Source organism: Sturnira hondurensis, unplaced genomic scaffold (genome assembly GCF_014824575.4).
Source record: "Sturnira hondurensis isolate 20B ecotype Veracruz unplaced genomic scaffold, ASM1482457v3 Scaffold0009125, whole genome shotgun sequence".
NCBI lineage: Eukaryota > Metazoa > Chordata > Mammalia > Chiroptera > Phyllostomidae > Sturnira > Sturnira hondurensis.
The window spans coordinates 4300037-4312548 of record NW_028081756.1 but is presented as its reverse complement, the minus strand read 5'-3'; the positions used below and the strand labels follow the sequence as shown (position 1 = coordinate 4312548).

Here is a 12512-nt window from a genome sequence, read left to right as displayed (position 1 = left end):
TTGAGTATCCAGGACATCCTATGTCCAGAGGGCTAGGTCCTTAGGGGCTGAGTGAGGGTAGGCAGTGACTCCTGAGGATGTTTCCTCTGGGGGAAATGACCTGTGTAGGTTTCTGATCATCGAGGGGCTCCTCAACATTGCCTGGGGTCTGAGGCGGCCCATCCATGTTCAGACACAGGACGACAGGGAGCCAGTGCGCCACTCCTCAGCGTCATTGGTTCCTGGACAGTCCAGCTACCACTTGTGAGTGTGAGCTGGGTGGGGTGTGGCTGGATGGCCTCCATGACACCTGTTCAACCAGAGTGTACTGTTTGGGCTATCAGTACTCTTTGGGCAAAGCCCTGCTTCTCTATGGGGCACAAGCCTGAGAGCATCACTCAGTCTCACCCCTGTCACCTCATGGCTGCCTCAGCCACAGCCTCACCTGCCCACATGTGACCTCACCTGCGGACACTGCAGGGTAGTCTTTCTAGATGCCCCAGGTCACTTCCCTCCTAAAGATTGTTCCAGGTTCCTACCACCTTCAGTTCTGTTTCTCAGACATTCACATTAATGACATTGTCTATAAGAAGAGAGGACTATAGACAAGAGGTCCCTCTATAAGATGAACATTTCTCACCATTTTCTGTTGTACCTTAAAAATTCACACAAATTTAGCCTCCTACTGCTCTGCTTTTATTTTAATATCAGAATTTATCTTTATAAATTTATTAATATTTTATATCATTTTTCTCTTCAAATATTCAAATACAGTTGCTGCTCTGAGGATCTTTAGCACATTGACACCCCTGGTGCATTCTCAGGTATTTCTAGTCACTCATATCAAATTTTGAGCAACGCAGACTTAAAAGCATAAAGTTCATTCAGATGGGCTTCATAAAAGGCCTTGTGACATGTTTCCCACTTCCAGGGCTAAAGCAGTCATAGACAGCAGGAACCTCAGAGGCCTGTCAGTGTAGATTTGGCTCCTCTCTCTGCCTCTGTCTGGCTCCTTCATGCTACGGGGCTGATTCCCATCATGCCTATTCCTTCTTCAGCTCAGAGGCCCAGGGGCCAGCCTCCTGAAAGTTGTGCCTGCCCAGCCGTCCTCCAGGCCTGAGGGACACCAGAGCCCACTTGGCACATGGCAGCAGAATTGGCCTGGTTCAGCTTGGTGCCCAGGTGCATGTGCACACTGCTGCAACCACCTGTCCATGCAGTGTGGCAGAGACTTTAGGTCTTCAGAACTGACCCCTTCTTTTTCCCAGAAGACACTGTGGCAATACTGTGATTTTCTTTTACTATTTTACATTGACTCTCTTGATGTGAAATGCCAGCCTCAACTCAACCAGTCCTGCTTCTCGCCTGTATCCTCTCTGAGAGGCAGCTGCCTCTTCCCTTTGGCCTTGGCTACTTTTCTCTGCCAGCATTATGATTATGTCTTTTCAGAAAGGAGCCGCCTCTTAAGGATGGCAGGGTCTATGCCCAGAGGCCAAGCATTCAGCCCTCAGAGCACAGGGCTGAGAGTTCCAGAGACAGCTCAGGTAAGCAGAAGCACAAGCTGCCTGGAGCCCTGTCTCACTCACCCTGGGTGGGAGAGGAGGAGTTGGCTCATAGTCCTCATCTCTGAAGAACAGCTTTTGGGAGTAGCAGAGTGGCTTCATTTGTCTTCAGGGAAAACTCAAAGACTTCTCACTGAAGCCTTGCAGAAAAGGCAGCAGAGGCTTGCAGAGGTGACATGTTTTGTTAGTGACCTGAGTTTCCTGCACCATGCTGAGTTATAGAACGAGGGGAAAGTTAGCAGAGGGCCTGGAGCCCTCCTGGCCTCAAAGACCTGTAGGACCGACCCCTCCTCACACTCTGGAATTCATAACTCCTTGTCTGTCCTCTTCATTCCCTCCCCTTACACTCAGGGAAGGACCTGTTCAGAGGATAGGGCTGGGCTGCAAAAGGCCTGCACTGGGTGCCCTGATACAGAGGCCCCATAGGTTATGGCAATGTGATATGGTAACACAGGTTATCCTACCAGGGGGCCACCTTTCCTGTTTACAAACTGGGCATCACCAAGCTAGACCCTGCCTCTGTCATAGGAACAGAATTCATATTACCATCTGCTACAGCATCGTGCTTCCACAGGGCTCTAGGGAGCTGAGCCCCATGTACCACACAACCGCTGGAGCACAACAGTTCTCTGTCACCATTACTCCACCTGGGCCTGATCCTGTCATCATTTTCACTGCAGAGCCCCTGGAGGAGGACAAGGAGGTCCCACAGCTGATGCATACCAAAAGCAATGCAGGCTGTGTAATCCAGAGGAAGCCCAGGTGCTGCACACCCAGAGAGACCCAGAGGATCCAGCAACACTGGTTCTCTATCAATGGACACTTTTACAACCACAAGGTGATGTCCCAGCCTTACCTCTCCTCTGGGCCCTGAAGCTAGGGCACAGGGAGCTAGCCCAAGCATGGGCAAAATTGATGGGCCTGGGTCCTATGACAGCTATGTCAAAGTTTACCTTCACCATCTCCCTGTGTGCAGGTGTGGTCATTCCTGTGCTGTGAAACAGGGGAGAAATATCTTACCAAAAGTCATGTCTAAGTAATATTCCAGTTCATGACCTGAAAGCTCCTCTCTTTCTCTCTCTTGCTCGCTCTCTCCATATATACATATATATTTGTTTTAAATTTTTATTTCTATTTATTTATTCATTTATTTATTTATTTATTTTACTACAGGCTCACTGTCAATTCATTCTCACAAGTTGTGTCGATTTTTGGCAAGTCTATCTTTAGTCTTTGCCAGGTTTATCTTTAGTTATACAATTTCCTATGAGGTTTTCATCAGAGCTCAGTTTTATGGTGATATCATGTACCTTAGTGGCATTCTTACTGGGTAGATTGACTCCACTAGGCTGAGGTGTGTCCAGGGGCACATGTTGTATCCAGAGAAGTTGCACTGCTCCTGATTCCCAGCACTGAGACTTTTGTCTGAGTGTATGTTGTACTCACCTCAGGAAAAGATCTCCTTTTCAAATGACATCATTCCATAAACAAACTGAACTGTAAAAGGAGAGGTTGATTGTCACTACAAATGACACAAGTGGCAGTTTGAGTGAGGCCCTGGAGAGCGTGCCCTGTAACAGAGCCATATCCTGTAGCCCTTATCTGTACCAGCTGTTCTGGACAGATAAGAAGGATTGGGCAGGGGAGGGAGAATTCAGGGTTAGATCTGAAGAACAGCAGCACATGTTTGGCCTGCTAAGATCCATTCAAGCCACTCCTGGGGAGCCTGAACTTCAGGACAAGGAATTCAGGGAGGCAAACTGACAGGACTCTGCTTTATCATCAGGACCTCCCAGCCACTCCCTGCTAGGTTTGCCATGAGTGTTAATGAGTAGTGACAGGTTACCTTTGTTCAATCTAGGAAAACCCAGGACTCTTTGAAAGTAGAGTTTCCTGAAAAAGTGAAGGGGGAGACAGAACTGAATTGAAGCAGAGGTTAAAAATAGTTGGGCCCTGGCTGGTGTAGCTCAGTGGATTGAGCACAGGCCTGCAAACCACACGATTGCGTTTTGATTCCCAGTCAGGGCACATGCCTGGGTTGCAGGCCAGTTCCCAGCAGGGGACTCATGAGAGGCAACCATACATTGATATTTCTCTCCCTCTCTCCTTCCCGTCCCCTCTAAAGATAAATAAATAAAATTTTTTTAAAAAGAATGGTTAAGTTAGCAAAAGCACCACATGTAGTAAATCCTTCTAAGGATTTGGGTATTCTATAAATTTTGTTCCAAAAGGGTTTAGTGTGTGAAGTATTAAGTAAGCACCAGTACCTACTATTGGAATACATAGTGATAAGTTATTTCAGAGAATTATTCAAAAATTAAAAAAACATTTGCATGGGTTTCGGCTCTTTCTGGTTTCACATTCCTAAAAAAGGAATCTTTTGCTGTACAACTCTAGCTGCCAAGTAGTGGGGTTTATCTTTGGTACATTTACCCCTCCTCTAAGGGAGTCATTCACCTCTGAGAGGTTTGTCTCACTCATTGAACCTTATTTTAGGTTTGCAGATGTCACAGGGATATGGAGATGTAGAGCAGTCTATAGCCTTTGAAATGAACAGAAATAAATAGCAGGGCTCTCATAACAGCCTTCCATGTCCAGTGGAGCCACTGCCAAGAAAGGTTCCTCAGACAGACAGCCTAGAACTGGACACACTGTAACCAGTAAAGGCAGATTTCCCTCCTAGTAGCAGGTTTACCTGTGGAATGTGTGTCTGTTCTTCCAGACAAGTTGACTACCTTCCAGGACATAAACTAGTATCTCAGGCAAGTTGAACAGTTGATCCACAACTCTGGGTAAGAAAAGTACTCCAAAAAGAAACACATGCAAAGCCCACTTTCTTACCTTATTCTAGATCCATTCAGAATTAGTGCTCTTAGAAATCAGATGACAAATTGTTTGAGCCACAGGCAACAAAAATGTTTTTAATTCCTAGAATTGATTTCCTGGAATTGCTATTCCAGGTTTTATTTCTTAGAACTGTGCATTATTGCTTCACTGAATCATTTTCAAAAGCTGTTCTGGTGCACAGTAATGTTGATCTGATTTCCAGACTGGGTAAGCATGGTACACTTCCCCCTGCTTTGCCCTGTCCTGTCATATTCAAATGTGTTCAACTGGAGAGAAAGCATTTCCCATAATGGGAAATGCTTTCTCTCCAAAAAGCAGCCCAGGATCCTTCTCCCAACTTACAGCTGGTTGGTGTCATCTTGAGAAAGGCTTCAGGAAGAAGAAACACTAGCAATGTCTTGTTGACAAGAACCTTTCTTCTCCTTGAAATGGCCTGCCTCTTCTATTCCATCTTTATTGGGAACTGAAGGCCTAGTCTGGCTTTGTGTATAACCCAGAGTTGTTCTTCATCTTAATTGTAGAGAAGGCAGGTCCAGGATTAAGTCTGGCTCTAGTACTTGGGGACCATCTGGGGACACAGGGCAAGTCCCTCATATGCCCTAAGTCTCAGTTACAACCTGAGGAAAGCTGAGCTAGGGCCAGACAGCAGGATGTGCGAATTCTAACTTGGTTTTGGAAAGTGAGAAGGAGCTTACCCACAAGAGAGTCAGACGCACAGGGAGGTCCTAGTGCCGGGAGATCAAAGCACAGGGCTTCAGGTGACTCTCCCCTTCCTAGATGAGTGACTCCAACAAGCTGCTTAACCTTTCCAGGCCTCCATGTCCTCTCTTAAAAAAAAAGGGACAAGTGACAGGTACTTCAAAGGGGTATTACAAAGATTAAATCAAAGATTATAGGTAAAGTTCTTAGTAGATTTACTACCTAGCTATTGTCCATTGAGGACTTATTAAGCCTCAGGCAGTACCCTGGCTGGCTTCATATGGGATGTCTCATAGGCAAAGGCAGTACCTGTGAGTATACAAAGGGCCCTCAAACTGTGCCAAAGCCATGTGGCTAGAGCACCAGGTGCTTGGGAGGGAATCATGCCATGTATGTGACAGTGACAGGAGCTGCAGGTGGCATTGTGCAGGCAGTGGGAAGCCTTCAGTACTTGTACCTAGAACTATTATTTAAGGCAGTGTTTTTCAAAGTATGCTCTACATAACATCACCCATCTTTCTACTTAAAATGCATATTCTGCTTCATGGGGCCTGAGGCTGGACACTGAGGCAGGTGGTTTAAAACACACTTTTGAGTAGCAAGGTTTTCAAAAAGTTATTCCTTTGGGCAGCAGTGTGGGGAATAGATGGAAAGAGCTTAGCCTAAAAGGCAAAAAGTTGGGAAGTTGATGCAGTATGACCTGAAAGCCTTTACTCAGGCACCTCTGGGAGAATGGAGAGGAGTGGACAGATTTGAGAACTTTCTGCCTTAGAATCAACAAACACTTGGTAAATTGATGGATAGAGTGAGGGAGAGACTGGTTTCCCCTACCTTTTGTGATTCTTAGAATCAAACAGTTGGCCCTTACAGCTTTGCAGACATCTGCCTTAGTAAGACGTGGACTGTTACAGTTTCCCCAGGTGTGCCCAGATACGGGCACAACTTTTAAGTGGATCTGTGTGAAAGAATGGGCACCGGTCTTCCCAGACCCCCACCTCACCTGCTGCTCCACTTCCCTCAGCAGCATCTCACTGACAGTGTGCCCTGACCCTGAGTGATGTCAGCCCTGTGTCCCCTTTGGCCCTTCCTTGAACTTTCCCCACTCCCTGTACAGACCTCCATATTTACTCCTGCTTATGGGTCCGTGACCAATGTGAGGGTCAGTAGCACCATAACTACCCTGAAGGTGCTCACCCTGCTGCTGAACAAGTTCCGAGTAAGTCCAGCCATGCATGGCCCTGTCCCTGTGGTGGTGGTTTACCAGCTTTTGTTGTTGTTGTTGTTGTTGTTGTTGTTGTGTCAAAGGGTTGGTGAAGGCTGGGGAAAGTTGCCTGTGGCCCATGGGTAGAAAGTCTAGCAAGGTTCTCTCTGCTGATCTACACTCTGGGATTTGAAGCAGAGATGGGTAGGTGTGGAGTGGTCTTGAAGATTTGTATGAGTGGCACTGGCTGTGTGGTTGCTTCTAGGGGTCCCTTTCTGTCTCTTGTCTTGAAAAATGTGGTCTGACTTTCTATCTCTGCTGGTACAGGTGAAAAATAGCCCCAGTGAGTTTGCCCTCTACATCATTCATGAGTCTGGGGGTAAGTGTCTGCCTTTGCCCCAGATCATAAAAACAAGATTGTCCATTAGACAGTCTCACCGATCATGTTCCTTCTCTGAGGGCTGTTCTGGCTTGTGTGGCAGGCACCAGGCAACTGCCCTCCTGGCCTTGGAACCCACTGTGCCTCCATCATGAATGCCTCTCCCCAGACCAAACCAAGGCACACTTGACATTCCTTTCAGAGTCCCACAACAACCACACAGGAAACTACCATCTCCAGCCTCACTTATTTGGGAGGCTTGGGGGGTATTGGGGTCTGCAAGATGGAGCTGCAGCCCTGCACCCACTGAGAAGTGCCATTGCAGATCCTGCACATTCCTCTCTGTAGCACTTGTATAGCACACTATGGCAACTGAGTGGCCCAGTGCCCTGGTGTGCGCTCTCTTCTCTCTCCCACTCCCTTGGAGACTGTTCCTTTCCATTGGGCCTTTGCTAAATGACGTGATCCCACATCAGTCAGGGCAATGTTCTCAGCAAGTCTGAAACAGATTCCCTGGGTCCCCTGAACATCTATCTTCCATCATGTGACTTTCCTGGAACAAAAAGAGGCAATAATGCCCCATGGATTTTCTAAATCACCTTTTTTTTCAGAGCGGACAAAATTAGTACCCACTAATTTCCAGAATCCTGAATGGGCCATGTGAGAAAATTGCCAGGATGTTTCTGATGGAAGCCGACTTGGGAGAGGAAGTTCTCCATGATGTGAGTGGGGCCTGAGGATTGGGAGGCCTACTCCTGAGATATAAGGGCTCGACAGCATGGGGACTCTCAGGAGCTCCAAAAGTGACCTTGGCCACAGCCCTCTTGGACATTGTCTCCAGGGACCACATGGCTGTCCAGAAGGACCCCAAGCCAGGTGCAATGATGACTCCAGCCCTCCCTGTACCTGCAAGCCACTACAAGCTCCAACAGCTGGCTTAGAGGAAAAAGAAATTGGGCTCTAGAAAACCATTGCCTGTGCTTCATTGCAGTGTGTCCTGTTGTCATTTCATTAAAGACCCACAGAAGGGTTTCTTAACTAGGGCTCAACCAGGGCCTGCAGAAGTGAACCAGGCATCTAAGTCTCATCATAGCCCGAGTCCTCATACTCAGGTATTGAGCACATTTCCAAACTCACCTGACAAGAAAAACCTTATAAGGTTTGGACCACAAAGAGAAGACCCAGTGACCCTGTGTCCCACAGTCCAGTAAATTTTCATTCCATTATTAGAAGTGGTGTCCCCACCATTCCCCACCTTCACCCCAGAGAGCACCCAGTGTGCCTCTGATTGCTGTTTAATGCTTTCCCTAATATTTAGCTTAATCTTTCCTCCCAGGGATAATTGTTGCCTTTGAGGAAAGAATGGGCCCATCGTCCCATCCTGGGACACAAAGAGCAATGTTGGGGATAATTGGGAGAGAGGCAGCCTCTTCCACAAATACAAGATGTTGCTCAGTCAGCCACTGTAGAAACCATGGGGAAAAGAAACATGTTTTTGACTTGTAATTTAAAGCACAATAAAATGTTCTTGGATTTTCTAGGTTGCTCAGTACATTAAGTTTGAAATGCCAGTGCTGGATAGTTTTGTTGAAAAATTAAAAGAAGAGCAAAGAGAAATAATCAAACTGACCATAAAGTAAGCAGCATTTAAAGGACCAGTCATGGGTCCTGATGATCAGGGCAGGTCTACAGGGTAGAGCAGCCAGGGCCAGGGCTAGGAACTCTCTCTCTCCTCCAGATGTGCCAGATGCCCTCACACAGTGCAAGGGCCTGCTTACCCAGGCTTCCAGCATGGCCCTCTGGCCCCTGGTATTGATACCTAGTATGCCAAAATCCAAAATGGCAGGATGCAGCCCAGACCACCCATCCAGCCTCACCACCTTACAACCACTGGAGGGACACAGGCTGCTGAAAACTGGACAGGACAGTCAGACGGGAGCATGGGTGAGCACTGGACCAGGTTGTGAGTTCTGCTGGTGATACAGCTCTGGAGGAGCAATGAAGAGAGGAACTGTGCAGTGCACATTCAGCCTAGTCTGGGCCTTTCATACCAGTGGGAATCTGAGCCGGCCACAAAGGAGTGGTTGTTGGAACTCCCTGTATCATGAAGTTTTCAGATGCAAAACAGTTCAATGGAAAGATGAGCAGATGTCACCTGCCAGCTCCTGCAGAAACTAGATCAGGGTCCAGCAGTGAGGTTAGCCAGGTTACACGTGCCAATGACCTGTCTCTCCTTCTGCATGGTGAAGCATGGAAAGGACACATGGAAGGTGCTCAGCCATGTATAGGATCAGAGTTCCTCTTAGGAAGGGAAGGAAGGAGGCTGCTCATTGCTAGGGCCCGAAGTTGAGGACTGGCTTGGATTCTGGCATCTGTCTGAATGACCTGTGCAGTTGGGCCCCATGCAGGTCTTCAGCACAGACCCCAATAAGAGGGAACATTGTGTAATGCAGTCAGCAGTGTCACTGTAGGATTTTGCATTGTCACTGGAAACCTGGTTAGTCTGTTCAGGGTACAGAGAGAAAACAGAGGCCCGAGGTGAGGAAGCTTGAAGCACAGGTTATTCCAGAGCTCAGGCTTAAATCCAGGGCTTCTCACATTGGATCTGTGCCCTGTCCACTCCAGCATGCTCCTGTCCATACTGGACAGTATTTGGAATAGAAACGGCAGCATTCATCTTTGAAGCTTGGAATCATCTGAAGGCCTGTGCAACTGCCTCTGGCAGCCAGTTGTCCCACAGGGTGTGGGCCTGGCTCTTTCCTCTCCTTGCTGGAAGACAGTTGGTGACACTAACCAGCCGATTGGGAACCCTGTGTCTCCCAGCCCAAGCATCTGTGGCTCCCTTGCTCTGCTTCCCACCCCCACACCCCATCCCATACAGTGTCAGTGAGTCCACTTGGCTATGTCTCCCTTCAGGTTCCAAGCCTTGTGTCTGACAATGCTGCAGTGCCTGGAGCAGCTGGTAGAGGCCAAGTAGACAGCCATCGCCTCCTTCTTCCAAGGCCACCAGCAGCCAGTGCATACTGAGTGCCAGTGACCAGGCCCTGATTGACAGCCACCACCTGAGGAATCCCACACCTATACTTCCACCTGTCTACCTGCCTAAGTCTCATAAGTCCCATATTCCTGGCTCTTGTCTCCACAGTGAATGGTCACAGGACCCAGACACAGGCATGAGCAGCAGGAACTGGCAGCAAACAGCCCTGACTCTGGCACCAGCCACATTATGTGGCTGGATGACATGACTAGCTCTGTTCACACCACACCGCTCCTGATTAGGAGATCAGTAACCTACCCAAGCCCCTGGAGGGTAGGCTCCATCTGTTTTCCTGGTTCCTGCCTCAGAGCTCCCTCAGGGCCACGGTCTGTGTCCTCATGGGCCAGATGAACCACAAGATCCCTGTCTGTCTTCACTTCATGCTGCCATACATGACCTCTGCTGGGAAAAGCAGGCTGCCTGCAGATACGGAACATGCCTTGCTCCCAGCCATCACTTCACCATGGCTTCTAAGTATCTGATACCACCCATGAGCCTCACACAACCCAGCGCCTCAGAGGTGGAGGCCAGACCAGGAATAAGACCATAAGTATTGCATCTTCTCTCTGCAGCACTAACTATGAACTTCTTCAGCAGTACCTGAAGGAATTCTTATAAGAAACTCACTGCAAAAAAAACATGCCCATTTGATCTCATGGAGAGAGGTGGCCCACGTGGTATTAAAAATATGACACCCCATGTGGGCAGTAGTCCAGGATCCAGCGGCTGCCTGGCAGCAGCTCAGGAAGGCAGTGATCAGTCCGCACATCCACTGCCCCTCTCTAGGCTGTGTCCCTCTGCTGTCAGTACTTCCTATCAAAGGGGTGCAATGAGGAGAAATGTCAGTTTGAAGAGAAAAGGCTTTGAATTCCCTGGCTCTATATACTGAACAATTTGGGCTTGTCAGCTGATGGAGAATTTCTAAAACAAATAAGAAGTCCTTTGCAAAATTATGCAACAGATTACATTAGGCATGTATTTGTCAGCAAGCTGAAGACCAAATTCTCTTTTCACTGTGGCCTGTGGATAGCATACTTAAAGGGGAAGAACCACAATGGCTTCCATTATGGGTGGGATTCCATCTGTTTCCAATAGTATCTCCTCACTGGCACCCATGAAGAGCAGAGATTGGGGGCTGCCATGCTATGTAGACCCACTGTTCAGAGTAAACTCTAGGTAGGATATGTTCTGCCATCTTCATTGCCACAGAGGCATGCAGAGAGGTACAGGGTTGCTCTGCCACAGTTTCTGTTGTCTGCCTCCTATGACAGCATGTTGTAGACCACTCTGCCTGGTTTTAGGAATTGTATCTCAATCCCTTGTGGCTAAGGGCAAGGGACAACCTTTGGAATGCGAGCCGCAGGAGACAAAGCTTGTCTCTGGTAGCAAATTCTGCCTCAGTTTCCTCTCCCTGCCCCCAAAGCATGGTCGGAAGTCAATGATGGGTAAGACCTCTCACAGTGGGGGGCAACCTAAGCCAGACTTGATCACTTGGGAGCCCTTCATGGAAGGACTCTGGGGCTTCAACAAAGAGGGAGGAATGGACTCTCACCCCCTGGCTTTGGCATAGCCCGTGCCCCCATGTTCTCTGGGAGAAGCACTTCCTGGCTCTAATCCCCTTAAGCCTGAATACCTGTTGGGGAGAGGTGCAGCTCCTTGCCTTGCTAGAGTGTGTCCTGGGGAAAAATCTGGCACCACAAAGACTTCCTGATAAACCTGTGAAATCTGCTCTGCTAGAAGTGCTTTCATTCATGTTAAGGGTCCGAGCAGGAAACCCTAAAACTCTGTTCCTGACAGACTTTGAAGCCCTCAGATTTCCTTGAAATGTTATCTACTGTCTGATCCTTGCCACCCTGTATTCCTGTGTATTAGAACCCAATAAAAAGCGCTGGAGGTGGGGACTTGAACCCTTTTTCTCCTTGGAGAAACTGGCCACAGCTGGCCTTTTTCCCTGAGAAACTGGTCACTGCTCACTTCTCCTCCCCAAGCAGATCATATTGTGTCTCGGCCACATTCACTTTCATCTGTGGCACTCAGGGACTTACACGAAGCCACCCCCACAACAGTACAGTTTCCTAGGTGCTCAATAAAAGTGTGCTCTACTAAATGGAAGGAGTCAGGACCAAGTTTTCTTCTCACTTATGTGTGTCCACCCTAAGCCCCTGCTATAATTGGAGACTCTTACCTTACACAGTGTGTAACTGAATTTGGCAGATGAGCCAGAGTGGAGCCCCAAGTCTGCTCTTAAGACTGACCTAAGTCCTTCATTTCTGTGCATATCCTGGGGATTAGTGTGGGACCTGAGGACAGAGGCAACCACAGGGCATGGAGGAGGAATTATGGGTGGCCTGGACAGTAAACAATAGAGTGACCCCAAATCACAGATTCTCAGCATCAGGAATCTTCCAGGTAGGGGATAGGTGGGAAGGCAACAAGGCTTAGAAGAGGGTAGAAAACAAAACAAACAGCCCCCCCAAGTCATTTTACTTCCCAGCCCATATTTACAATCTTGGTATAGCTACCATCCATTGTTCAGCAGTAACTGAGTGACTACCTTGTCCAAGGCCTCTGCTCAGCCCTGGAGGGACAAAGACAGAACCACACTCCATGGCATGTTCAGGGTTCTCACTGAGAGAAGCAGCAAGACACCCTGGGGGTCAGAGACCAGTAGAGCAGAGAACCAGTGAAAGTTCCTGCAAGGGGGCCTGAGGCTGAAGCTGAGTAATTAAGACTATGTGTAGAATTCCAGCCCAAGAGACATCTGCCAGTATAAGCAGACCAGGAGCTGGCACATAGGATGCTATAGAA

The 12512-nt window shown here is 48.2% G+C and overlaps 1 protein-coding gene across 1 annotated transcript in view; it reads left to right on the top strand.

Annotated features, from left to right (window-relative positions):
- RASSF4 (Ras association domain family member 4) overlaps nucleotides 1–10666 on the top strand; it is a 31475-nt gene extending 20809 nt beyond the window's left edge. The window contains 9 exon segments of the mRNA XM_037056714.1: nucleotides 112–243; nucleotides 1429–1523; nucleotides 2222–2379; nucleotides 6202–6303; nucleotides 6616–6667; nucleotides 7279–7291; nucleotides 7293–7389; nucleotides 8209–8303; nucleotides 9584–10666. Of these exon segments, the coding sequence (XP_036912609.1) occupies nucleotides 112–243; nucleotides 1429–1523; nucleotides 2222–2379; nucleotides 6202–6303; nucleotides 6616–6667; nucleotides 7279–7291; nucleotides 7293–7389; nucleotides 8209–8303; nucleotides 9584–9644 (805 nt within the window). The 3' untranslated portion in view covers nucleotides 9645–10666.
- Nucleotides 10667–12512: the final 1846 nt, after the last annotated feature.